General features: G+C 43.2%; 2 protein-coding genes across 2 annotated transcripts in view; one reads left to right on the top strand and one right to left on the bottom strand.

Annotated features, from left to right (window-relative positions):
- Positions 1–20,300, top strand: part of LOC308109391 (voltage-dependent T-type calcium channel subunit alpha-1H-like) — a gene marked incomplete at its 5' end in the record, with an annotated part of 58,919 nt that extends 38,619 nt beyond the window's left edge. The window contains 16 exons of the mRNA XM_080462925.1: positions 3,997–4,065; positions 4,255–4,439; positions 4,524–4,650; positions 5,633–5,758; positions 5,837–5,926; positions 6,508–6,700; positions 8,788–8,939; positions 9,059–9,168; positions 9,362–9,495; positions 9,583–9,653; positions 13,973–14,051; positions 14,538–14,659; positions 15,029–15,343; positions 15,430–15,580; positions 16,196–16,749; positions 17,736–20,300. Of these exons, the coding sequence (XP_080319051.1) occupies positions 3,997–4,065; positions 4,255–4,439; positions 4,524–4,650; positions 5,633–5,758; positions 5,837–5,926; positions 6,508–6,700; positions 8,788–8,939; positions 9,059–9,168; positions 9,362–9,495; positions 9,583–9,653; positions 13,973–14,051; positions 14,538–14,659; positions 15,029–15,343; positions 15,430–15,580; positions 16,196–16,749; positions 17,736–18,422 (3,165 nt within the window). The 3' untranslated portion in view covers positions 18,423–20,300. The remainder of the gene's footprint in view (positions 1–3,996; positions 4,066–4,254; positions 4,440–4,523; positions 4,651–5,632; positions 5,759–5,836; positions 5,927–6,507; positions 6,701–8,787; positions 8,940–9,058; positions 9,169–9,361; positions 9,496–9,582; positions 9,654–13,972; positions 14,052–14,537; positions 14,660–15,028; positions 15,344–15,429; positions 15,581–16,195; positions 16,750–17,735) is intronic.
- A 265-nt stretch (positions 20,301–20,565) lies between these two features.
- LOC308110246 (synaptogyrin-3-like) lies at positions 20,566–27,837 on the bottom strand. Its single transcript, XM_080464433.1, has 4 exons — positions 27,615–27,837; positions 25,589–25,823; positions 24,384–24,529; positions 20,566–21,683 (listed from the first exon to the last, which is right to left on the bottom strand). The coding sequence occupies exons 1-4, from the start codon at positions 27,717–27,719 to the stop codon at positions 21,456–21,458; spliced, it is 714 nt and encodes a 237-aa protein (XP_080320559.1). The 5' UTR covers positions 27,720–27,837; the 3' UTR covers positions 20,566–21,455.

Here is a 27,837-nt window from a genome sequence, read left to right as displayed (position 1 = left end):
CACACACACACACACACACACACACACAGACATGCATGCTCACACATACATTTCTTCGTACTCATGGTTCGTGCTCTTTGCTTTTGGAGAAATCACATGATGACGAGAGTCACTACTGCTCAGCATTCAAACAGCGTCACACCTCAAAATATGTAATATAACTTAAAATTTATTAAATATTAAATCTTATGAGTTTAGCACAATTTAGTTTTTCTCTTAGGTAAAATGAAATATTAGTTAGGTCATAAAAACACACATTTGAACTGAATTTGTTGTAACTGTAAATTAGATGAATTCAATTTTATAATGAGCGTTCGCGCAAAGCCATAAGTGTGGCAGTTACAATCACTGCATAGTTCATATAACGACTTACAAACATTTCAAAGTAGAGTTGTGCTTTTTATGGCCCGTGGCTCCCAAAGGTGTTAACAATAATATGTAAAATAAAAGATAAAAAACACAAGGTAGTGACATTTGTAACCAAAAGTAATTAGTTAGCGTGACACAAAGCTTGTGCTGCATGAGACTTGAGGGAGCACTTCTTTTATAATAAAGCTTTAATGCAGAGAAACATTTTACAACCCATCAGTGAGATAAAAATGAGGGGATAAATAATCCAATGCTTGTAGTGATCACGGAGCGGACTCTCGACTGTGGTGGTTCTTGTGATGATGGTGATCTCAGTGCAGGCGAGCTCACCACCCTGTTTAACAGAACCTGCACTGAGATCTTAGACTCTGTTGCACCGTTGAGGTTAAAACGAGGTAAAGTGCTTTCTGAGCCCCGGCTTAATGAAAACACTAGATCCCTCCACCGTGCCGACAGACGCGCTGAGAGAAAGTGGAAAAAGGACAAATTACAATTCTCTTTTGATATCGTACGGGATGCACTGTCCACATACCAGAAAGCGGTGAAAGGTGCCACATCTAAATTTTTATCTGACCCTGTAGCAGCAACTACCAGAGACCCCAGGTTCTTTTTAATGTTTATAACTAGTAAATCCTCGAGAATCCGATCCAGTTATCCCATGAACTTTTTCATCGACAAGATTTCCTGTCTAAGATTTTTCACCTGCACTTCTCACTGACCCCTCTGTCCCTCCACTGAGTCCTGCTGTCTTCCAGCGGTTTGAGCCCGTCTCATTTACAGCCTTACATGATATAGTGCAGCAAATGCGTCCTACAAACTCCACCCTTGACAGAATTCCTGCCTCTTTGCATAATAATGTTCTTATTCTGTAGAGTCAAGTATTTTAAATGCAGTTAACTCATTTCTTAGCTCAGGATGTGTCCCAGCTGCTTTTAAACATGCTGCGGTGCAACCTCTTTTAGAGAAAAAAAATCTTCATCCGTCGGTTCTCTCCAATTTTAGACCCATTTCAAAACTCCTGTTTTTATCCACAGTCTTGGAGAGAACTGTTTTTAATCAATTGAAAACCTTTTTAGATGATTTTAGTGTTTATGAAAAGTTTCAGTCTGGTTTTAAGCCCGGCCACAGTACTGAAACTGCCCTTTTCATGAGTTTTTAACGACGTCTTAACTGCTGATGCAGGTCACTCAGTTGTTTTAGTGCTTTTAGACCCGACTGCTGTCTTTGATACAGTCAATCATAATATTCTTTTATCTCGTCTTGAAAACTGTTTGGAGATTAAAGGCGCAGCTCTTAACTGGTTTCATTCTTACCTTAAAAATAGAAGCTTTTCTGTTCAGCTCGGTGACTTCTCCTCTTCGACTGCCCCACTTTCCTGCGGGGTCCCACAGGGATCTATTTTAGGCCCTTTACTGTTTTCCCTATACATATTACCCCTGGGGTCCATTTTTAATAAACATAATATCTCTTTTCAGTGTTTCGCTGACGATGTACAGATCTACCTCCCAATTAGGCCTAATTCTGCAGGTTCATATCATCCGCTACACAACTGCTTGGAGGATCTAAAATCTTGGCTGGAAATTTATTTCCTGTGCCTTAAAGAATTGCGATTATAGTCTTTAACCAGGCAGATCCACTTGCTGACTACACCAGTGCTGTCGGCCCTCTGCAATCATGTAATCGAACCTTCTCAAAAAATCTGGGGGATGACTCTCGATTGTGGCTTTAAACTCGATAAACAAATCAATACCGTTCTCAAAACTGGTTTCTTTCAGTTAAGGATGTTGGCCAAAGTGAAGCCCTATCTCTCACAGAAGAACTTTGACCTTCATCACATCGAGACTGGACTACTGCACCTCCCCCTACATTGGTCTTGACCAGTCGTCTCTCCGTCTCTCCAGCTCCTACAAAATGCTGCTACCCGACTTTTAACAGGGACTAAGAAACGAGAGCACATCATCCCAGTTTTAGCCTCACTGGCTTCCTGTCTCTTTTAGAAATGTTTTTAAGACTTTATTATTGGTTTTTAAAGTATTAAACGGGTTGGCACCGTCTTACTTATCCGATCTTTTACATGTTCACACTCCTGTTTTATCACAGAGGTCAGCAAATCAGATGGTCCTTGTTGTACCAAGCTCCAGACTGAAAACTAGAGGTGACCGAGCCTTTTCCGTGGCTGCTCCCCGTCTGTCCAACCGTTGGCCTCTCCACATTAGAACAACTCGGTCTCTTGAGTCCTTCAAGTGTCGACTCATGACACACATGTACTCACTGGCTTTTATCAGTAATTGAGCACTGTGATACTGTGGCACCCTGTTTTTAAGTCACAGTTCACTGTGATTTTTACTCAGTTACCATGTTTTTTACTCATTGTTGCCCTTTTTTGTTTCATTGTCTTATTATTACTTTTAACTGTGAAGCACTTTGGTCAACCTCGGCTGTGTTAAAATGTGCTATATGAATAAAGTTGGATTGGATTGGAGTGGATTATTGTCTTCTCCAGAGCATCATCTTTAGGAACTCAATTGTCAAAAAGTGAGGAGTAAAACCTTCCTGCAGACAGCAGCTGTGTCAGGGCTGGTGCTGTGGACTTAATCCAACAAAACTTACACAAGCTGCAACTTATTGCTGCCCTATGATTCACTTTATTTTAGCTGTGGAGGTCAATGCTTGCTCACTGTATTGTGCTCGGCTCAGTTTCTGGACGTTTCTCGCTGGCCACACCTTGTTGCAGTGGCAATGCAGCCGAAGCGTTGTCTCTCACCGCTGCATCGTTCCGGTTGTATATCACTGCCGAGTACCGGAGCATCTCGTCCACAACGTCGTCCGTGACAATATTTTCAGATGCTATTTTTTGCTGCACGAGTGAAGAGAACAAGGTCTTGTTCTGTTTTGGGTTTTTTTTTAGCAGCATGTCAACTGACTACCCAGAGTCAGAGACTGGGAATGAAAGCTGAGAAAGCCTGCAGTTCTTCCTGGCCACCAACTTCCATCAGTCTCCACTTCAAAAGATGGAGCAGGTGGTGGAAAACCAACAGTTTGCAGCAGCTTCCCAGAGACACTGAGGATTTAGTGATGAATTTAATGCTTCAGTTGACCGTGTGCATCGAGCGCTGATTGCATCCACAAAAAAGATAAACCTTTATTGTTATAATGAATACTGTACCAGAACTGTCTTTAAAAGGTCTCATCTTTACTCGACTTAACATCGAGTGTTAATCTTTTTGAAGAAGTGAAGTCAGTTACTCCTCACACACACACACAAACACACACCTACTGTTGACGCATAAGCTCGTTGCTGATGTGCGAGCCGCTCAGTCACTATAAGAACGCGTGTTGTTCTCAGTATGTTTTCATTTTGTTTCTGCTACATTTACTGGGGATATTTTTTTCAGCTCATTACATAACACACTGCAGTGGAGAATCAAAGCTAAAGCTACTGGGACACAAAGCTCTTAAATTAACAGATGCATGTTTCTGTTTGCCTGGGACACACTTTCACATGCATGTGTGTGTGTGTGTGTGTGTGTGTGTGTGTGTGTGTGTGTGTGTGTGTGTGTGTGTGTGTGTGTGTGTGTGTGTGTGTGTGTGTGTGTGTGTGTGTGTGTGTGTGTGTGTGTGTGACAGGAGCGGGTGTTCCTCAGCGTGTCCAATTACATCTTCACTGTGATCTTCGTGGCTGAAATGATGATCAAGGTAACCATAACAGCACACATTTTCTCAACAAGCACTTCACTGCAAAGTCATTTTCTCATCTTACCTACAAAAGAGTCATTTTCTTCCTGGGTGGGGATTAGAAAAGCTTTCCACCTCATTTTATACCCCATATTATTTTATTATTTTGGTAATTGTGCGGGCTGTGTGTGCCTGCCTGTTTGTGATAAGGTGGTGGCTATGGGCCTGTACTTTGGAAACGGCGTGTACCTGCAAAGCAGCTGGAACGTCTTAGACGGGATTCTGGTGTTCGTTTCCATGGTGGACATCCTGGTGTCCGTCGCGTCAGCAGGCGGGAATCGGATCTTGGGCATGCTCAGGGTCCTCCGTCTGCTCCGCACGCTGCGGCCGCTCAGGTACGGAAGGTCGCCGCTTCCTCCCGCGTGCGCTTCGTGATAACTTCACAAGATTTAGGTTGTGATTGCATCTGTGTGTTGCAGGGTGATAAGTCGGGCTCCAGGTCTAAAGCTGGTGGTGGAGACTCTCATCACGTCCCTCAGACCGATTGGGAATATCGTGCTCATCTGCTGTGCTTTTTTCATTGTTTTTGGAATTCTGGGAGTCCAGGTAAACATTTCCATCGTGTATTCCCTCTTCATCCTCTGCTGCTTGAAGATAAGCCTCTTCATTTTTTGTGCTATTCCCCAACTCTCATCAAACAAAAATATGCTGTTAACTCGTTTTTGCCCATTTTTCCCTCCAACATCCCAAACTCGTGTTTCTTTGCCGTGAGGAGTCACACTGATCCCAGTGGTTTAAAATAAACGAGGCACAACTCACAAAAAGCTCCAGGTAATAAAAAGCGAAGAGAAAAATTGGGAGGAAAATGCAAATGAGCTGCTGATTATGCACCAGAGTCCCTGGAAGTAATTAAAAAAAAAACAATGGTTCTACAGAGGGATTGTGCTGAGAGTGTATTTTTCAAATCGGATTTTCACCTGGAATTTTAAATTATTTCATTTTATTTTAATTAATGATGACCATTTATTATTTATTAACGTCAACCCATCATGGGGTTTAAATATTTGAAATTGTTAATAAGCTAGAATAAAACCAGCTCTACAAAAGGGAACAAAAATATGTACAATACTTATTTCAAACATATGTCCAAACAAATACGAAGCTCCCACATTGGTGTACACACATTGTTGTGCACAATTCCCACAATAATGGGAAACAATTTTTAAGAAGTCTTCCATCCAAATACTTTGATTGAATGTTTGTACAAAAAAACCCCCAAAAAACTGTAAAGCTGACAATACCACCCGTGAATGTATTCCTCAAAAACCCGACATCACTGAATCATCTTCTAACGAGAGCGCTCCATGCTGGAGAGTGTTTCCATGCTTCTAATGAATGTAAGATAGTCTGGACCAGATGGTGCAAAGCTATCTTGGCTGTAAGATAGAGTCGGGCCTGTGGGCACTTGCTGACTAATTTACTGTACGCCACGATGACAGCCTTACTTCCGCTTTGTGCGGCTTTGTTTACAGTACCTCCAGGTTACACGGTTCTCTTGTGGTTTTAACACATCTGTCTGTGTGCGCAGCTGTTCAAAGGGAAATTCTTCCACTGCGAAGGCCTCCATGTGACCAACATCACCAATAAAAGCCTGTGTCTGCAGGCGGGTTACCGCTGGGTCCGTCGGAAATACAACTTTGACAATCTGGGACAGGTTTGTCACACATCGACACCTCCTCCTGCAGCCCCATTGACAGTGTGACACTGATTTATATGCGACTCACCCTCCCAGGCGCTGATGTCACTCTTTGTGCTGTCGTGTAAAGACGGCTGGGTCAGCATCATGTATGACGGTCTGGACGCCGTTGGAGTGGACCAACAGGTGAGGAGACACACAGGGACACAGCGGAAGAAAGAACTTGTGGAAAAGCCAAGAATGAGTGGCTTCAAGACATTAAAAAAAAAAAAAAAAAAAAAAAAAAAAAGCTGGTGTGCATTGTGTCTTTCTGTGTTTTTGTTCTGTGTTGAGCTGCTCTCAGGCACATTTGATCTCATTTGTTTGACTGAAAAAAGGAGAGATTTTTCAGAGGAGAGGTTCCTTGGTTGTAAGGAAAAGGGAAAAAAAGACAGATGAATAAATGTGAGTTGACAGTGCTGGCAGTTTCACTGCTGACTCAGCCCTTACATTGTCTTATTGTTTATGCTGTCTCCTTTTCTTCCTCTCCACCCCTCCTCATCCTCTATCATCACCCTTTCGTCCTCCTATTTTGGATTTTTTTCCCTGTCCCCATGCCACCTCCCCTCCTTTATTCATGTGTTCCGACTCTCTCTCTCTCTCTCTCTCGCTCTCTCTCTCTCTCTCTCTCTCTCTCTCTGTCTCTCTCTCTCTCTCTCTCTCTCTCTCTCTCTCTCTCTCTCTCTCTCTCTCTCTCTCTCTCTCTCTCTCTCTTTATCCGGCTGCAGCCAATAAGAAACAACAATCCCTGGATGCTGCTGTTCTTCATCTCTTTCCTGCTCATTGTCAGCTTCTTCGTACTCAACATGTTTGTGGGCGTGGTGGTGGAAAACTTTCACAAGTGTCGCCAGCAGCAGGAGGAGGAGGAGGCCCGGATCAGGGAGGAGAAACGACAGAAGAGGCTGGAGAAGAGGAGGAGAAGTGAGAAACGGTTAAGGGAAAATGGAGGGGGGGGTGTACAAATATGTTTACATTTAATGGCCAAACCAACAATACAGTTGGTACATAGTTTCTCAAAACCAATAGTATGACTGTGCAGTCGTGGGTGTAATCAGAGCTGGGAGGATGAGCCCCCCCTCACAACGAATGAATTACCCCCCCCAATCTTTGCACCTTATATGTTTTTTGACCATATGCTCAATGAGTCTTTACATATAGTCTGCAGCTGCTGCATCAGTTACACTTATATGCTATATCCCGAAGTCAATTTTCTACTTTATTACACTCGTGATATAAAAATGTGTGTTTTAGAACAATATTATTGAGTTTTCCCCTTAACTTACTATTTTACAAAAAAAGTTTTTTAACTAACCAATGTAGGTGAAAAACACCTTCTGAAGCTCCCACACTTGAATGCTTACATATAATCATGCATTTTGCACATTATGCGCTTTATCGCTTGTCATATTAGAGTTCATGAAGGAGGTGAAAGCTGTCCAACTAGTTGATGGAGATGATTGGATTTTATTTGAGATTTAGTAAGCTAGGGAAGAGAATCAGTGTGTTGTTGAAACTTGCAGACAGAATGTTTTCTGGCTTTCAGCAGCTGTGTCCTAACTCAGAATTTCAAATGAAAAAGCATTAAACAACGTGTACATCCTCATCAGAGGAGGCGTCTGTGCAGACATGTGGTCTCCTGGAATTTAGTTTTTTTAATCTTATATCGGTAACTTTCAGTCATGTGCCTCAGACATGGCATAAAGTAACACTAATATGTAATGAGAAACAAAGGAGAAAAACATGTCAGTTATTTATTTTAATAACAACATGATCATTGTTGATGTGCTGCTAGAAGCCACCTGCGCTTTCGTAGAAATGCTTTTACTCACTAAACAAGGACCTGACTGCAGGCCTTTCTTCCTTTCATTATTCCCAGTGTCAAAGATGATCAGCTGGTGTGTCAGTGCATGCTGAGTCCAGGACTTGACATCTTTTGGTTTATGTGCAGCTCATTTGCTCTCCTCTGCTATGTTGTGCTGCAATCTGGTTGCTGTGGTCTTTTATCTTAGCATGGATTGGTGGACAGCTGACTGTCAGGGATTTTGAGCTGATTTCCTTGTCATCCAGACTTTATTGGATACTTGGATACTTTTCTTTATATATTCATTTTTTGAATGCTGGAGTTGCAAATGATTGCACCAGTTTTCATTCTGCAACAATAAAAAAAACTATCCAAATTGACTCCCAAACTACTCCAAACTCTTGAAATTTGGTCTCTGAAGAGCACTCTGAAAGAGGAAGATATAAGGGACTTATGACTCTTTAAAAAGGACCAGTCAAGCACTTTCTGCAAAAAAATTTGTCGGCCATTTCCGATTAAATTCCTGCTTAAAATGATGCTTCAAAGTTGGAGCACACTACTGTCTGGATTAGTGCATCGCTAAAGAATTGAAATGTTTTTGAATATGAACTAAATAAGTTCACACCATGCAAAATATTCCCCGCTCTTATAATGCGCACACTTTTGTGCAGACGTTGCACTCACACATGCAAAACCTTTTCACACAGACACACACACACACATACACACATATATACACACAGAAACAAACACACAGTGTATTTCTTGTCCTGGTCATTCGCTGTCCTCTCGCTCTGCAGTGTAATCTCTAGTAGTGCTTTCCTGAGTCAGTTAACTGTCTGGCAGCAGACTGCCAGGGTTTGTGCCCAAAGACACCTTGAGGTGCCACATAGTGTGTGTGCGTGATGGATAGGAGTGTATTCCTGAGATGGTACTTTTAGTCCACACAGACGCACACGCACGCACGCGCACAGCAGAGTGCCACTTGGCATCCACTTCATCAGTGACTTCATCGCTCATATCATTTTTTTTTTTGAAGTATTTTAATGACTCTCTGTCTCTCTCGCTCTCTCTATTTCTCACTGTGTGTGTGTGTGTGTGTGTGTGTGTGTGTGTGTGTGTGTGTGTGTGTGTGTGTGTGTGTGTGTGTGTGTGTGTGTGTGTGTGTGTGTGTGTGTGTGTGTGTGTGTGTGTTCCTTCGACACAGGGGCCCTGGAGAAACCGTATTACGCTGACTACTCCCCGCTGCGTCGATCCATCCACACCGTGTGCACCAGCCACTACCTGGACCTCTTCATCACCATCATCATCTTCACAAACCTCCTCACCATGAGCATGGAGCACTACAATCAGCCTCAGGTAACCATGGCAACACCTTCCACCACCACCTGTCCTAGAACCATAGTAATGAAGCAGTGTGTGGTGGTACAGTGCAGCCGCAGAGGGCTTCTTGAAGTGTGCGTCTGTGTGTCCCGCAGTACCTGGAGGAGATACTGAAGTACTGCAATTACGTCTTCACTGTGGTTTTTGTCATCGAGGCCATTCTCAAGCTCGTCGCTTTTGGTCTGCGCAGATTCTTTAAAGAGAGGTATCCATACGTTCACATGAAGACAGTGGCTCTCAAAAATGTGTAGCTCTGACCTTAGAGAAAAACCCAAAGTGTGTGTGTGTGTGTGTGCGTGTGTGTGTGTGTGTGTGTGTGTGTGTGTGTGTGTGTGTGTGTGTGTGTGTGTGTGTGTGTGTGTGTGTGTGTGTGTGTGTGTGTGTGTGTGTGTTTGCAGGTGGAACCAGTTGGACCTGGCCATTGTGCTGCTGTCCATCATGGGAATCATTCTGGAGGAGATAGAACTGAACGCTTCCCTCCCCATCAACCCCACCATCATACGTATCATGAGGGTCCTGAGGATAACACGAGGTACGTACGACACAAACAGGAACACAAAAACATCCCCTAACGTGACGGCATGTGGCTGATGAGAGGTGACACGCCCTGACGTTTCAGTGCTCAAGCTGCTGAAGATGGCGACGGGGATGCGAGCTCTGTTGGACACGGTGATGCAAGCCCTGCCTCAGGTAAGACGCGGCTCTGACACTGTGAAATAAAGAAAGATGTCTCTCCAACTGTTAGCCTGGTGTCCAGATCTGATGAAATACAGATGGCTTGTTTTATACAGCCATTTACGAGACCTGGCGCCGACCGCCTCCCTCGTGATTTACTGACATCACTCATTCCTCCAACCGTCTGGTGTTTAACCAGTGACACAAAATAATCTCCAAACAAGCGTGAGCACACATTCATATTTAACAAGAGGCTAATTGTGGAGCCTTGAATTCTGCGTTGTTGGACTGATAAATCCCCTTTTAAATGATAACTTTATGACACATAGCTTCACGGCTGCTTTGGTGTGATTGCGTTGCTGCTGCCCATCCGTGAGAAGATAAAATGTGATGCATAAATACAGGAGTGTCCGGCCTGAAATCTTATCACGCACAAAGACACCGCACCGCACTTTATTCTCCTTTGAGACAGGATTGTAAAACTCTGTTATCACAGCAGCAGTATTTCTCCTCTGGCTTCATGCTTACAAGGTGACTAATAAATGTATCACAAAGCTCCAATCTACACACAACAAACTTTTTTCTTTTTTTTTTTCTCTTTGTACCGAAAGTTGTGAATAGCGTTTATGTGATTGGCCATGGTGAAGCGTTACTGGATGTCACGCTGCACGGTGCCTCAAAAGATCACCTCTTATTTTCACAAGCAGATGTGTTTTGTGGAGACCTTGATGATGCACTGTTGTCAGTTTGAACAAGATATTCATAAGCGAGGACTCAACCATCAACAGAGCTTAAAAAATGTCTCTGGGAAATGTTTATGCCTCAACAACAGGATGAACTGTCATAACATGATGCAAAGACATTCTCCTGTATTGCACCAGTCACAACATAGCCGGCTCATAGCACAAATACAAATTCTGGGGAAAATGCAACAATCCTAAACGAGCAAACATCAGTGGACGGGGAGATAACTTATCACAGACTATTTGATTCCAGTGTTGTGAATAGCGCTTTGTGATTGGCCATGGTAGTGTGCTTCCAAATGTCATGCTGCACCACGTCTCAAAAGACCGGATTTAATTTAGACAGATTTATTTTCTTGAGACCTTGATGACTTCACCTGCAGCACTATTGTCCGTCCGAATATGATATTCACAACCAAGGACCATCAACAGTGCTGAAAGAAATATCTGTCTCTGGAAAAGGTCTATGGCCCGACGGCAGTCGTAACATTATTGTCAATTCAAATCAGTTTTGAATATAACGCATGACACTGAATACACATAACCATTTCATGGCATTTTACATTTGAGTATAAAGATGAATATCTCTCATCTGTGGAACAGGAACAGGACGTATTGTACATATTGCACAGAAGTTCAGCTCAATTAAATGTGATTTGTAAAGCACAATTTAAAACATTGCTATCTCCTGGAAAGAAAATACAGACAAAATGTACACTTGAGTGCAAGTCTGGGTATAACAGCCACACTCAGCCCTTTTGACCAATGAGAAACTATCGATCCAATGAAAGTGTGTGTACAAGATTCACATAAAGTCTAATTGCTTCAGTTGTATTTGAAGAGCTTTACTCATTTCTGCTGTGCTGAATAACCATTATCACACAAAACACATAAATGCAACCATGTTGACATATTGCTTTTTTACTAGATATATAAATACTTTATTGATCCCAAAATAAGGTCCCATTTTCAGCCATTAATACAACAATCAATTTGTTGTTTGCTTTTAAATAAAAAAAAAAACAATGTATAAAACTAACGATATAACATGAGGAGATTAAATTAGATTACATTATTTAGATTAAACACACACTAAAACTATTCCGACATATAAGATTGATGCTGACCAGAACCAAAAAGGACTCGTGGTACTTATAAAATTAATTAAATTGTTTATTTCTGTTATAGCCGATCCAGAGGTAGCAGATTTTCACTTGGACCGATTGGAGTTCGAGGACAGTACGAGGGAAAATGGGTCGGACGGAAAACAATAAACAAGCAAACAACGACAGCAAGCTGATGCACACTGTAGATTTGATGAAGGGAGAGAAAGATAAGAGAGAAGAGCGAGCACAGACTGTACATAACGTGGTTGACATGTGCTGGTGACATGTGAGGGTGTATAAATAAAATAAAACTTAAGGTAAGAGGATAGGATAGAGGTGAAAAAGAACACTGCTCTCCACATGCTGTTATAAACTGAATGTAGTCCTGTAGTCCAGCTTAATCACAGTATCTCCGTCCTGCCTGCCAGAGCGACAAGATCCTTTTTTTATTTTAATACATATTTCCCAAAGTCTAAATTAAACAACTGCTAAACCTTCAACAATATCTTTTCACCATTTGAGGTAAACAAAAGCACCTTAAAAACAAACAGAAAAAAAAATCAATAACTTGAAAGGCAGCCCTGGGGAATCTCACACCTACTCCCGGTAAAGGCTTTAAATATGTGGACTATCAAACCCTGAGGGGATTTACTTTCACATAAGATGAGAGTTTGTTCCTATCATTGGCCAAGTTTAAGTTGAGCAAAACAAACACATTTTCAAAAGCAACCATCTCTACATTTATGGCGTCTTTCACTTCTGTTGGATAACTACACATAAATTAAAACCTGCTGTATTCAGTCCGTTTTTTTTTTTTTAAGTTCTTGTAGCAAAACAGATTTGTTCCCTGACAAGTATGGTTGTGGCAATTATTGTGGGGGCTTTTTAATCCTCCGCTATTTTGCAGCCCAGCTATCCAGAACGGTTGAACCGCAGGTCTGCTTTATTACGTCTGCAGCATGTTTTTTACCCTTAGCGAATCCTATTCCACACAATTGGTTGTAAAATTGAATTCTGCAAGATAAACTTTTATTATGCTTTCCATTTCAGCCTACAGTTATCATGAAATAGGCACTTTTTTTTTTCTCCACAATTACAATATCAAATTTTTTGCATAATCTGGCTTAAAAATTTGACAATTTCCTGCAAAATATCAAGGTTTTATTTAGACTACAAGAAAAAAAAAAAAGGTAACTAAACAGGAGTATTGCAAGTCCTGGTTCATCAGTGATGAAGAAATATGATTTAGATGGGTTGTAGCAAGCAATGTGTTTCATTTTGCAGTAATATCTATTCTAAAAAAGTGGCTCATCCAAATCTGTTCCCCTACCCTCCTGGATTACTGATAATGGCTCCCATCCTTCAAGATTGACACAAATACTCATGATTCCAGGAAACTCTAATTAGATAACATAAATGTACTATTTAATTGTTAGTAGATACGTAATTCACATAGTTTTTCAAATAAATAGATTCACACAAACTCTTCTAACAATTGATAGAATATTGAGTTGTTTCACATAATATTGAGATTGCAAATATATATATTTTGTGTACGATGTTTTCATGATAACCATCAGCTTCTCCCTCTGGATTGGTTATAATGGATTATCCAATCCTTTAGAATTGATACAAATATCAAAATAATGCTAAATATTGTGATTTGACATAAGCATTTAAGTGGAGCCACTCCTGCCCCTAACTGCAGTTTTCACTGCGAGCATCGTGGCTGCGGCGTGTCTTAGTTTAATACATTGTGGGAGGATCCAGCAAAGCTCCAGGCACGGGGAACCCTCGGGGGGGCTTCGCGAGAAATGAGGGAGAAAGAAGGGGGATCGCGGATGTTGCACGTTAAACTAGAGCAGGCAGACCTTTTCAAGTTGTTCGAGGTGTGTTTCAACTTTTGACCTTCCTTTTTAAATATTTCACATTATTCTGAATTTAGGTGGCTTTACAATTCCTCATAGCTCTCCTACTCCACCAGGAAAACCAGTGGGAATTTCTCCTGCAGAAAACTACCCATGATCCTTTATTTCCTGCCCACTCACAAATCTTCCTTTGAACTGACAGTTTCACTGAAAACGATCGAACCCGAGGTTTTGTGCAGTGGTATTCTCCCCCGTTTAGTCGGCTTGTCCCTCATCTATTTAGACATATTTCCTACCTGCATATCAGTGAGTGACATTGGAACGACAATAAACAAGCATGTTTGTGATTCATCTGTGCTGGATCCAGGCTCTGAAAGTGTCCTTCTGTGTCTCAAACTAAAATCTCAGGTTTTATTCTGCTCCAGGTATGACGACGGCTCCTTTTAGTTTTTAAGAAGTATTACACGTCAGTGCAGTAAGGCTTGGCAGTCTCTGTCTATGGGCTCTCTCTATCCGTTTGCATGTTTGCATCTCTCTCGGTGTAAACTGTATATGTCTATTTTTCTGTGTTTCATACACTGTATATATCTGTGTGTGCCCGTAATGTGTTTGTCTAGGTGGGGAATCTGGGTCTGCTCTTCATGTTGCTGTTCTTCATCTATGCAGCTCTGGGAGTTGAGCTCTTTGGAAAACTGGGTTAGTGTGTATGTACGTGCACTGCATGTGCGAGGTGTGCGTGTGAGCACATGGGTATGTGTGTGTGAATGTATGTATGTGTGTGTGTATATATATATATCTATATCTATATATCTATATCTATCTATCTATCTATCTATCTATCTATCTATCTATCTATCTATCTATCTATCTATCTATCTATCTATCTATCTATCTATCTATCTATCTATCTATCTATCTATCTATCTATCTATCTATCTATCTATCTATCTATCTATATATATGTATATATATGGGTGTGTGTGTCTTGATGTGTGGATCTGTGCCTCAGCTGACACTGGTGAGATATCTGTGGATTATGTAACACAAATACATTTTGTTGAGTTACATACAATAATTATGCCAATTTGGAATCAGTGCTCTAATCTGCGTGCAGTTTTCTCCCTCCTCTGCCTTCCTCTCACCCCACTTACCACCCATAATTCCCTGTTCATCCTCTTTCAGAGTGTTCAGACGAGAACCCATGCGAGGGTCTTAGCCGCCACGCTACCTTTGACAACTTCGGCATGGCTTTCCTCACACTCTTCAGGGTGTCCACGGGGGACAACTGGAATGGGATTATGAAGGTTATTTCTTTTCCTCTCCTCGACCCTGCGGGAGGTTGGAAGAAGATGGATAGACGACAGAGTGCATGCTTATGTCTCTGCACATGTGTATGTCTAAGTAGTGGTTATGAGGAAGCCGCTGCATTAAGCAGAGAAGACATCACCGTTTTTTACGACAGAGTAAGAGCTGCTGACATTAGAGGGGTAGGAGTGTGCATTACTCTTCTGTGACTTGCTCAAGGTCTGGTCACGCTCGGATCAACATCTCCCCCTGTTGGAGAAAAGAAGAAGTAAAGCAAAGTGTCTTTAATAGCGTTCCATAATCCTTTTATCTGTCCTCAGTTATTTTCTCCATAATCTATATCCTCTCCTTTTGCCCTCCTCATCCAGGACACACTGCGAGAGTGCCGCCCACAATATCACCACTGCCTCACCTACCTGCCCTTGATCTCCCCCGTTTACTTTGTCACCTTTGTCCTCACGGCTCAGTTCGTGCTGGTTAATGTGGTCGTGGCCGTACTGATGAAGCACCTGGAGGAGAGCAACAAGGAGGCCCAGCTGGAGGAGATGGAGGAGAGGAAGGAGAGGGAGGAGATGAGGGAGAGAGAGGAGAGGAGGGAGAGGGAGAGGGAGGAGGCCAGTCGACGCCTCAGCACGGCGTCTGCGGGTGGAGACCTGGAGCTGAGCGTTGGCGTACCTGCACAGGTATTGTCTGTTTGTGTGTGGATGGATGCGATGGGGGAGGCAGAGGTGACAGTACCAGTGACAGCGGTGATGATCTTCTGTGGCAGGTGCAAGTTGAGGATGAGGGGGGTTCCCATGGTAACCTGCTGAGCATGGGACGCATGCTTTCTCTCCCCAGCGACAGCTACGTTCAGCCACTCAGATGCTCCCGGTACCCTCCCATTGGCCACGAGGCCCTCTCCGGCTACAGCTACTCAGGTAATTTGGCTGCATATAGCCAATTAAATGAAGGAACTGTTTTTACTGTCCTGTAACCACTAACTGACTGCTGTAAAGATTATTGCCTCCATAAAGGCCAAGAAAGTTGTTGAGCTGTGATGTGCTGCTGCGATAGAAGGCACTGTTATCATGATACTTAAAAAGGGGGGGACATTTGGGGAAGGGGGGGGGGGGATTCACAACAAATTAGTAGAACTACAGTCTTCCTGCAGAGGACAGTCCTGACATTTTTTCCACGCCAGGTGGTCCGATCACAGCTTGTGTTTGATGTGTGACTCACTGACGTGTTTGTATTAGTTTTTGGACAATAAAAGCCACTTGATAAAAAGTTGATTTGATTTTGTATTTGCCAGATTAAAACTGAGCAAGACTAAGGATCTGAATTAGTGTGGTAAAACCCAAATATGTGTACATAGAGGAAACACTTATGTCATCCGCTAACTGTAGATAAACATGCTGAAAGTATGGATGTGAGGAAAGCCAGCTTACCTTTATATTTCCTTACCTTGTTACTGCAATACCTCACCTTGGTCTGTTTTTTCATATTTTTTATCACTTTGTCCCCATAAACCTTTGCCACATCATTTCCTGCAGGCTCCATGTCGTCTCTGGGCTCCAGTGGTGGCGGCTCGCTGCTGCAGGTACCAGGAGCTCTTCCCATCATCACCCATGCTTCGCTGGGCTCTGGACGCAGCTCGAGGCCGATGATTTGCCTCAGCACTTCTCAGAACATGGACAGACTCTCCACGCACAGACTCAGTCCGGCTGATAGCGTAGAGGGATACAGATGTAGTCCGGCTCACAGGATAAACAGACACAGGCTGAACTCGGCTCACAGTATAGACGGGTACAGGTTCAGCCCGGCCCACCGGCTCAACAGACACAGGCTCAGCTCGACGCACAGTTTCGACGGATACCGGCTGAATCCAGATCCCGGCGCAGACAGGCCGAGGCTCATGTACAGCCACAGCATAGACAGACACCCGTCACTCAGACAGAGCCCCACGCACAGCAGACATCCTTCCCACTGGCTCGGTCCTGAAGACAGTTTAGACCGAAACAAGCTGAGTCCCTCCTACGTTCCGGATAGTTCACTTTTGAAACGACCAGCATCTCTCCGCACACCGAGCAGACAGCTCCGGAGGCAGGTGCGTAACCACTCTTTCTCTTTTGTCAAAACTAAACTGCAATAATGCCGGTTCAAAAAAGTCACAGCTCAACTTCCATCTTAAAGACACCTCACCATAGAATACTCTTTTTTTAAAAACACATTCTTGAGTTGTACTTTTCATAACACTGCTAGTACCTCTTTATCCACCTCTGGCAACTTCAACATAACAACATCATTACCTCCATTGTAATTCCATAACTATTCCATCATAACCCAGTACTTTGTCTTTATTTTCCCAGTTGATCCCACTTCATTACCCCTTTACTAACCCGTTAATGAATTGTCTCTATGCTGTCTGAACCCACTGTTGATCCTGTTGATAATTACTGTATTTTCACTCTGTATTAATCATATAATGACAATAAAACAACAATAGGATTATTTCGAACAGTCATTACCCCAACATCACCCTGGTATTATCATTACCACAACAAACCATCTTTACTCAACAGCTTCTCCTTGTCACTCTTTACTTAAATCTTGTTTAGCGGCAATGATTCTGTAATTACACCATCATTACACCGTCATCACACCGTCATTACTTACTATTACCTAGACGTTACCTAGAACCCCATTGTTACCTCATACTTTTAACCACTGTTATTCTGTTAAAGTAATAGTTAAGATTGTAGTTGTGCTACAGCTCTTATCTATAATTTGGTACTGTACCTTTAGGTAACAAAACTACATATTATATTATTTTATTTGGATATAGAACTTACAACAAGCATAATATATCTGGGGAAAAAATAATGTTAATAACTGGACACTAGCCTGGGATCTGGATTCTTTTCTACAAATGAGCAAAAATATGAAAAATATATTTTGTGATTCTGCTGTTTCCCTTGTGATTCAAATGAATCAGTTCTTCTATTTGAATGCCAAATTCTCCCACAGTGAATTCTCCATGAAAGTATTTGAGAAGTGTGGTGTCGCACATGATGAAAAGTGTTGTGTTTGCAGGCGGCTGTGCGATGCGACTCTCTGGATCAGAGTGGCTCAGCTGATGATCTGGCAGAGCCCCACCTCGCCGTCCCCCCCGCCTCTTCCACACCACCACGCCAGCGATCGTCCAGTGTACACACACTGAAGTACAACCACCCCCAGAGGGTCATCTCATGCAGGAGCCACAGCCGGAGCCACAGTGAAACCACTCCACAAGAACACACACCCGAGCAGGCCATCTGCGACTCGCAGCCAGAAGCAGGTGTTGAGAAGAGCCCGCAGAGCCTGTCCAGTCTGAAGGTCCCCAGTGGGGATTCCACTTTATTGCCCCCACCCTGCAGCTCCAGACAGTCCAGCTTGGGCCCCAGCTTGGATCTCGGCCCCCAGTTAGACGATGCCGATGCGGAGGTTTGTCGCATTAACAGTTCTGGTCACTCGCACTCACAAGCTCCTCCCGGCTGCTCACACAGAAGCAGACAGCTTCCTCCGAGTCCTGGGCAACACAGGAGCCGTCTCAGCCACTCGGTTTCTCCTGTATCGGACAGGAACAGGAAGCAGAGAGTGAGCCCGCCGCCAGAGCAGCAGCCAGTCACAACGTCAACCCAGCTAATGGACAGCAGCGTTGAGCTGAGGAGGCGGACTCTGTCGTTTGATGCCACACCTCTCTCTCCTACTCAGCCGGAGGGAAGTTCTGTGGACGACTGATGGGATTGGTTATTCTGTGAAGTGGAGGACCTTAATGTGCTTCTGCAGCTCCCACCGAGGGATTCGGGGCTACAATCCCAAACAGGAGGATCACCAGTTTCCTGGCCTGCACCTCGCCTCGTCCACTCACAAGATTTTCTTAGGGTGCGTGAGCAAAAGTCCCTCAGACTGTATGTGTATGAATGGGTATGTTTTCAAAGACTTTGACCCTTTGTGCAATTTGCACACAAGATGATGCACATAAGAAGTTTCCGGGTTCTTCTATCACAGATCTAGCTTTAGTTCAGCCTCAGTAGCAACTTCCCACTGATATTTACTCTAAACACTAACTCCCACCTTGCTTGCTCTTCTCTTGCCCTCACTCATCCTTTTCCTTTGCGCCTCAAGCCTAGGTCAGAATACAAGACAAAATGACTCTGATGGTGCAGTACAGACAGCGTTACAGACAGCGTTACAGACAGCGTTACAGACAGCGCGGCTGGTCCACACAAAGAAACAACCAGTTACAACGAGCAGTTATTTTTTAATATAAATTAATGTTCTGAGTCTGGTGATCTTAAAACATCAAGGGGACCATGGTCACTTCTTCAACTTTTTTCCACCACAAGTCCAAATACAATATGTAATATGTAATTCACTAAAATGTTGAACAAAACAGGAAGCATAAAATAATCAGACTTGTAAGACTTAAGCTTGAATTAATTTAATGGTTTGCTTGGAAATATGAAGTGCTTTTATTGTGCTATCAGCATCTCCTTCCGTCATTTTCTAGTACACCATGTTATTTCAGGAAGAATATACAAACAAATTGCAAATTGTGTCAGAAATAAATGCATTTGTAAGACAGAAACCTACAGGAAACATGATATAAAGATTTTTTTAGGAGAAAAAAAAGGTTTGTATTTGCACACCGGTGTAAATGGTGTTGCCTTAATATTGTTTCTTTTTTAGAATTTTTCAAAAGATTTTAAAGTTATAAGAGAAAATATGTACAGCAGCTTGGTGAACATGGAGCAAATTGAAAATCATATATTTAATCAAGTTCTTGCTTCTCAATATAAATCACGTTCTTTTCTCCTCAGTTTTTTGACCTTTTCTAAACTGCCTCTGGATGCTGATTGATCGTTCACAGACAGCGGTTTGAGAGAAACTTGGATATCTTGTTGATTTTTCAGGGGATCCTGCAATGCCTGAATCCTCCCAGCTCTGCCCTTATGAAAATTCAATTTGCTCTTTGAACCTTTACGTTCACATCGTGTAGTGTGACCTAGGCTTTAGTAGTTTCTACCTCGATCTTTCCTGATCCCATCCACTCAAATGGTCAGTCACTTTAGGTTTGTCACTGCCCTTCAAATCCACTTCCCTTGTCTGTGTCTTAGTATTCTCAGGGTAGCGGTAGTTCAGGCACAGCCCAGTGTGAAGCATGTGATCAGAGCTTTGCAGAGTGAGAGTGCCCCCTGCTGTCTCAAGCCAGAGCGTGCCCCATTGCTCTTGACTTTGGAGGAGAAAGTACCTTATGGGTGCAGGGTGGAAACTTCAATCCGGAGCAGATGTTTTGAAGGGCTTATTCAGGTGACAAAAAGTGTGTGCAACTTTGTAGAAATAAAAGGCTCAGATTATATTTTATTAACACAGCAGGGATGATACGAGAACTACAATGGTGAATTTCTACAGTTTTGAATGTCAGTTTATCTGCGGGTGACGATGAGGCTTGATGATGAGGATGTTGATTATAGCAGCAGTGACGACTGTGGATGATGCAAGATGTTTGTATTGTTGTATAACGTTCCTGCAGAATCATGGAGGCAGGGGATGATGCACATTGAGCGGTACATGATTGGACAGTGCTGGAATAAAACCACTTTCTGTCTGACTTTCATTTGACTCCACAAGCTGACTCCTATTTCTGTCATTTCCTTCTCACACACACAGCAAGGGCTGCCGGAGATCTAAAAATACAGCAACTGTTGGTGATGAAATAAACACAGCTTTATCTAATTACGGCCTCCCAGCAGATGTTTATTCACATGCTAACACAACCTTGGTCTCAGTCGCAGTACAGAATCATATTAAAGTGTTTCTCAAATTACAAGAAGCAATTATTCATAAAGCTGTCATGAACAAAGGCAGACTCACAGCTTTCGTGGTGGTGGTTCGATTTTATTTTCAGTTGTTATCATACCACTCCAGTATATCACAATAAAATATTTAACCACATAAATATTTCACACTGAAACAATATAGCATCCAGAATGCATTAAGCAGCACTGCCTTTGTTCCCCTGCCAAGAAAATGTAGCATTTTCTGCGAGTTCTGCCCCCTCCGACACTGACGATCAATTGGTCCAGCTGGCGGTCTGCCTGCGTTACAGCCAATGAGAGGCAACGTGTCCGAGGGAGGCAGACTGCGATTGGTCAGACTGACTAACGAAGCTTCACCGTTTCCCACATTCACTCTAGTATAGCTTTTACAGCCCCTCATAAGGCAGATGGAGCATCATCACTGATCTATATCTATGTTATTCTGCACTTCACCATATGAACATGCAGTCGAGGTGTGAGCGTGTGTACTTCCAGGTGTATGTACATGTGTTATCAGGTGTGACTGTACCAGGTGTAAGTGAGCACAGCACAAGTGTGTGTGTGTGTGTGTGTGTGTGTGTGTGTGTGTGTGTGTGTGTGTGTGTGTGTGTGTGTGTGTGTGTGTGTGTGTGTGTGTGTGTGTGTGTGTGTGTGTGTGTGTGTGTGTGTGTGTGTGTGTGAGAGAGCATGTTTGTGTATGTGTATGATTAGAAGATAGTGTCTTTGACACAGAGAGTTACAACTAACTAAGCTCAGCCAGCAGTTGCCATGGTGAGAACTGATCAAACATCAAGTGACCCAAAAAATTCCTGCCAATCCCAGGTGAGGATGAAAAACCATCAAACAGTGAAGCAGGTAGTTGTCCATGCCCGAGTCGTGTGCAGCGTTGTTCAACTCACGTCTCCTCATTCTGTCTTTCTATAGTTTCCTCTTCATCTGTGTGTGTCTGTCTCTAGAAAGCCGGAGCCATGGGTCTCTGCTGTGTGAGTTTCTGGGGGTCCAGGGTTTCAGTGAAAGGCGGGGCTTGGTAGGGATTGGTCGTCACGATCGTGGCACCGTTGGCAATGGGGTACGGGGTTGCTCTGGCGTTGCAGGGGGCCGGTTCCAGGTGCTGCCAGGTGAACAAGTTTGTGTTGCTCCCAGTCAGGAAGCGACGGAGTGCACTCAGTGTTAAAACAGCCTGTTAGTAAAACACACACACACACACACACACACACACACACACACACACACACACACACACACGCACATTAAAAAAGGATATTAATCACACACTACAACACATGATTACACCAATCTTCAGAGTGACAGGGCGACATAAGAAGTAGGAAGAAGCAGCGAGTTTAGGCCAGGAGAGCTTTAACATTCTACTTTTATCTGAAGACTCACATCAGACAGACTTGAAGAGGGTAATCAGAGTCAAAGCAGCAGAGGTCAAAATATTCCAGCGCTGGGTTAAGCTCCAAAAATAATTTTCGAGCTCACATAATGCAGTTTGGTCGGGTTCAGAAGTACACCAGCACTGCGTGAAGAGACACAGTGACCTCTGTGGGTCCACAGTATAATCGCTACAAAGGTGACATGATAGAAAGCTCACGCCAAAGACCTGATTTTCCTATGAATTCCTCCAAAATCATTCAATACATAAAAGAGGCTCAACTGTAAAGCTATAGTAGTGTATTGGCACTTTTGCCCAATAGAATATAATGTAAAAGATGTATCTTTGCAAATTTTCCTTTTTTATTGTAGTCCTAGCACATGCAGCATTAAGCCATCTGAACTGGGATTTTAGACAGAAAATAAGCTCTCCAGTTATATAACATAACAGCATAGCAAATAAAATCGCCATGTCAGCTGTATCTTTTTTTACAGACGCTCGTCTGACCTTGTTTCTGCATTATCAACCAGCAAGAGGGAACACATTCTTCATTACAGTATATGGTTAGCGTCTCAGGCATTCCTACATGATTACTTTTCTTTCCTTCGCTTCTTAGATTACAACACAAAGTGACTTTTTCCCTTCATGTTTGCGTTTGAGCCTCTGTTGAGTCACGTTGTAGTGAGCACAGATGAAACAATAAGTAGAATTCATAAAAATAAAGAATGAAATGATGGACATGATGAACTGCACAGGTCAGGGAATAGAGAGAGGGCACCCACTGTTGCAAACAAATAACATTAATAACCAAACCAATTTACCAACCGTGCCTCATTTAAGATTATTGTTGAAAGAAACAGTACAACTGGTGGAATTGTCTTTCACTTGAAGACTTTTTTACCTTTTCCACTGCAGATGCATATTAAGATGTTGCACTTTGATGCTTTTATTGAGTGAATGAGTTGAGTTGAGTCGGTGCAACGTCTAAGTTTCTGTATAGCAAAGGAACTCTCAGGCAAAAGCAGACGGTGGTCACGAGACTTCCTTCTATTTCCTATACTACATCTGTCCTGAACCAAGTCGTGTCCATACCTCTGCACCTTTTATCAATAATTGCAAAGGTAGAGTAATGACACAGCATTCCTGCCACAGTCAGCAATAAACAGGACTAATAGGTCTCTTTGTTACAAGCCTCGAGTGAAACCTGAACAATCCCAACAAACTTTTTGTTCTACAAAAAAATGTAAATCAGGTTTTTGAACAGTTTGTTCTACTCTACCTGCTCCATCAACTCTGATGCCGCACAGCATATGTTGCGTTGATTTTAATTACTGTACTATGAAGCTGCCTGTCACTCACGCACATCCCACCGTGGAAACCTTGTGAGGGCGGCAGCAAGTTTAATTTTAATAACAGATGTTTCCTGGGTGAGAACGGCGAGTCTGTTTCATACAATACAGCACCATCCAACGCGGCATTGCACTTGTGAAAGAGGAGATCACGACAAACAAAAAAAACCAAATGAATGCAGCCATGAGAACTATCTAAAGCTCTGAATCCACCATCATTACATTGTTTTACATGAAAGTGTCATGTATTCCGACCAGAGAAATAAAAGGTTGGCGAGTTCTCAAAGTTTACAAAATCTTTAAAGCAGGACTAGAATAAATAAAGTTAATAAGTTGTTCAGTGGAGCGCTGCAAAGAACAGCTGACGTCAGGAGAAAACTTGTGAAAAACCCTTTAAACCTTTGATTGGGGTTCCTGTCACACGCTATAAATCCCCCACAGAGGAACAATGGTGCTATCCTCTGCTGGACTATTGAAAGAGAAATGCCCAACAAACTCAAATAAGAGACAATTAACTTTTACAACAAACTGTATATCCTTGACGCAATTACAGCTTAACCTCTCCACAATGGGCTGGCTGTGAGACGAAGGGCTGCTGTCGGTTTGGTGATGCGGCAGTTTTAACAAGCTCCACTGAGCCATCAGTGGACGATTCATCACTTGACCACCGCCGGAAAGGTTTTCTGGAACTTCACTTCAATAATTTAACCAGGAAAGCTTTTGTTGTTCGCAAACACACACACACACACACACACACACACACACACACACACACACACACACACACACACACACACACACACACACACACACACACACACACACACACACACACACACACACACACACACACACACACACAGGTGGTTAAAGACAGACTGACACATGGAGGCAGCCGAGTGCAGCAGCTCCGCTGGAGCAGTGAGTAACACTGTGTTAGACTAAAGAGAGCGTGGGAGGCATCCGGGGCAGCAGACTCTGCTTGACTTCCATGAAAGAAATGTTCCTAAATGTGCTCGAGGCCAGCAGACACTGATAGCCCTAAAACACAGACACATGAGCAAACAGCTGGTGACGATGAGGCTGATGATGAGACTCGCAAACGTGGAAAAGACGGGTGACAGTATCAATAACCAGGCATAGAGGTACAGACCCAGGTGAGGATGGAGAAGAAGCAGAAAGCGATGGTGGCTCTGGCAGCGTCAGAGCCTTGGGCCAATGGCAGCTCATCTGGGGAGGTTGCTTGCCATTGATTGGCCAGAAAGCAGAAACCCACGAACCACAGGAAACTGGAAACACCTGGAGGAGGGAAAACAAGAGCTTTTAGGGAGAACATGCAAACCTCACACTGAAAAGCCTGAGTGTAGAATCAATCTGGGGAAATTTGTATTGCGAGGCAGGATTACTAACCTCTACCAGTGTGTTTTCTAGTTCAATCAATATATTTGATGATGCAATATCACAAGAAGACAGATGACTGCTCTAACCTGCTGAGGCCTCTAGAAAAGGCGTCAAAAATCATGTGGTAGTTGTTGACCTTTTGCTTTCTCGTGCTCGTCCCCATGTCCCCATGTCTCCCGTCATAATGTTTAATGAAGAACACCTAAGTGAACCATGTATTGATCCTGGAATTAAAACAAAGCATCTTATGTACGCCTTGTTTTATGGTTCTTTACCTCTAGTGTTATGCAGATGATACGCAAATCTATTTATCGATATAATAAGATACTGATCAGCTTGTCAGGTCAGCTGGTTCAGGTCACCCTGGGTCATCTTCTAGTGAAGCTGCTATAGGTTTAGACTGGAGGGAGACCTTTACTACATTGAGCATTCGTTCCTCTCACATGCTCCATACACTGATATGTCACCATTACATGTCACTAACACTCTGCCTTTCTCCTGTACTCTGTGCTCAGTCTCCCTCTCTTTTGACTCGCGCCTTCCTGCAGGATCTCTTGACGGTGGAACTGGAAGTTTGTGATCACCACATCTGCAGCGAGTGAATCAGCTTGCCTTCCTATGGCAATCTGTTTGTTGCTCGTTGGTCTCTGGCCTTTCTTTTTTTTTTTCTATTCCCAAACCCCAACAGCAGCAGAAACTCTCCACCTCTGAGGCTAAATCTGCAGTTTTCGTCTCGTTAAAAGTTTTTCCTTTTCCACTGTCGCCTATGCTTGCTCAAGTGTAGAATAGTAGGGTTTTTCTCCAGAAAACTGGCTTTAAATAACTCTATTTTTATTTTAAATAAAATGTAATTAAAAACTGTAGCTAGAAACTCTTCAATTAGCCGCTCACTGTCTTTTCAGGCCTGTTTATTCTCTGCGTTGCATCAGCTTGACAGCAACAAGGACATTTGTGTACCAGAGAAGATGAGGTCCACCAGCACGGCACGTCTCCTGTCCCTGACGTTGCTCATGGTGGGAAAGTAAATGTCCAGGATGAGAAAGCAGATGCTCCCGAGAAAGCAGGTGACGCCCACAGTGATGCCGTAGTTACAGGCGTCCGCGTTGTTGTTGAAGACGCAGAGCAGGCGCTCGCTGCCGATGTTGATGTAGCCCTCGTTAACGATGCAGCCGAACACCACGATGGAGAAAACCTGCGGGGGGGGAGAGAGACACGTGGGCCGCTTTATTATCTGACAGGCAGGAGAGAATGAACTCACACGGCTGGTACGAATGCTTTTCATTCCTCAAACTCAGCAGCACTGACACACACACACACACAGCTTACGCTGAAGGGTATGTGGAGGAGAGTCGAGGTGAGGTACAAAGATATGCTTCTCTGCAATACTGGTGTAGCACTTTTAAAGGGTTATTTCACTGACAAATCAAATCGGGCTTTCGGTAAAGTTAATCTGTCCCCGAAATCAGAAGCAGAAACTGAGAAAAAACATTTAGTAAAAGGTCAGAATTATAATAATCATCAAAGCTCACTTCCTCTAAATGTTTTCCTCACGGAAGATAACAATAATTCCACTTTGATCCCTTTTCCTGACACTTTGGCCTTCGCTGTTCGACAGGAACAACAGTAGGTAACAAAACACAGAAGAGAACATTGTTGACAGTGAAAACTGAAGCTGATCTCAAGTGAACCATCGTGTTTTGGCGAGAGACTTGATCTGCTCAACGGTAGCTCTGGATATCAGTGGCACTGTCCAATAATTATCCTTTTATAAATTGTATTTGAAGATCACAAATAAATATTTGGTTTACCCCAGATTAGTGGATGTTGGAGGGAAACTCCCCGGTTCCAAAACAATGAAAACGTGTGAAAAAACGTTAAATTACATTAGTATTCCTTAGATTCTAATAGACTGTCTTATCTGTCCGGCTTGCTGTTGAATTCACTTAAATTAGATTTGATTGTAAAAGAAATCCAGTGAAAGTGGGTATACGTAGAACAAATTGTGTCCTGTTTACTATTTATCTTTAGATTGGGGGGGGGGGGGGGGGGGGTACCAGGAGACAACCTTTATAAACACACGAAGAATATGCAAACTCAACAAATAAAAGGCTCAAACTTAACAGTATGCATAAACTATGCATAAACATAAACTTATATGTTTTCTATTTATTTTAGACATCACTTTTTCCTGATATCATCACACGTGTGAAGCTACTGGTTCTCTGTCACACAGCAAAAAAGTCTAACTGAAAAATCCCTAACAGTTTTAAATTCCAACAACGGCCAATTAATTGTAATTATCTGAAAATACACTGTGTGATGCCTTCATTTATTGCGCTGGATGCCAATATAAAACGTTTCAAGATGAGCATGTAATGTTCAGTCCCTGTTGATCTGTCTTTGCCTGGCTCTGAGAGCTGAAATGAGTCCTTTGGCATTTGTTAAACATGGCAATTTACTGCTGCAATATTGTGAGAAATGTGCAGGCACACAGAGGGGGGATTATTTGCAATCTTTTAATTTCTTTCATCAAACTGGCCCCGGTTTCTTGAGTGCACTTTGCATGCTGTGTGGTGAGTCAGAGGTGCAGGGTGGAGGTGCTACATCCATGCTGAGGCAGTGAAGCCCAGAGCTGCGTGTAGACACAAAGAGGCTCCGGAGGAACAGATGTGCCAGAAGCTGCATCACTGGTGAGCAGATAGAGCGGAGCAGGGCGGCACCTCATTGACTTCACTGGAAATAAATTGTCATTTAGAAAAACAGGAGGATAAATGACACATGGTGGTGAGCAGCGAAAGAGACAGGCGACGTGAAAGGAAGAGAGAGAGAGAGAGAGAGAGAGAGAGAGACAGACAGACAGACAGAGAGAGAGAGAGACAGAGAGAGAGAGAGAGAGAGAGACAGACAGAGAGAGAGAGAGAGAGAGGGGGGCAGCAGGCAGGCCCCTCCATTGATGGAGACGCACACGTTGGAGGATTCTTACCCACGACATCAGTCTGAGGACGGTGCGGGGATGCGTGAAGAATGCGACCGGATCGAAGGCGACCCTCCCGGCCTTGGCGGCGCCGTACGCGGCCGCTGACTCCATTCCCTGCCGGGTTTGTGCTGCCTGACGCCGGCGGAGAGAAACGCGACGTGTCTGTGGAGCAGCGCGCGGCAGCGGCAGCGGCGGCGGTTCGGTCCTCCTCCTCTTCTTCCTCCTCCTC

The sequence above is a fragment of the Lipophrys pholis genome, assembly GCF_963383615.2.
Source record: "Lipophrys pholis genome assembly, chromosome: 5".
NCBI classification, from domain to species: Eukaryota; Metazoa; Chordata; class Actinopteri; order Blenniiformes; family Blenniidae; genus Lipophrys; species Lipophrys pholis.
This window is presented reverse-complemented; position numbering and strand designations above follow the sequence as displayed.

Bases quoted from the DNA above. Each gene is read 5' to 3' on its own strand.
- LOC308110246 (XM_080464433.1), bottom strand. From the start codon at position 27,719: ATGGAGTCAGCGGCCGCGTACGGCGCCGCCAAGGCCGGGAGGGTCGCC. The intron at 25,824-27,614 runs GTAAGAATCCTC...CCCCCCCCGCAG, and splicing joins TCCTCAGACTGATGTCGTGG to GTTTTCTCCATCGTGGTGTT. The intron at 24,530-25,588 runs GTACACAAATGT...TCCCTCCTCCAG, and splicing joins GGTGGACCTCATCTTCTCTG to GTGTTTCCAGTTTCCTGTGG.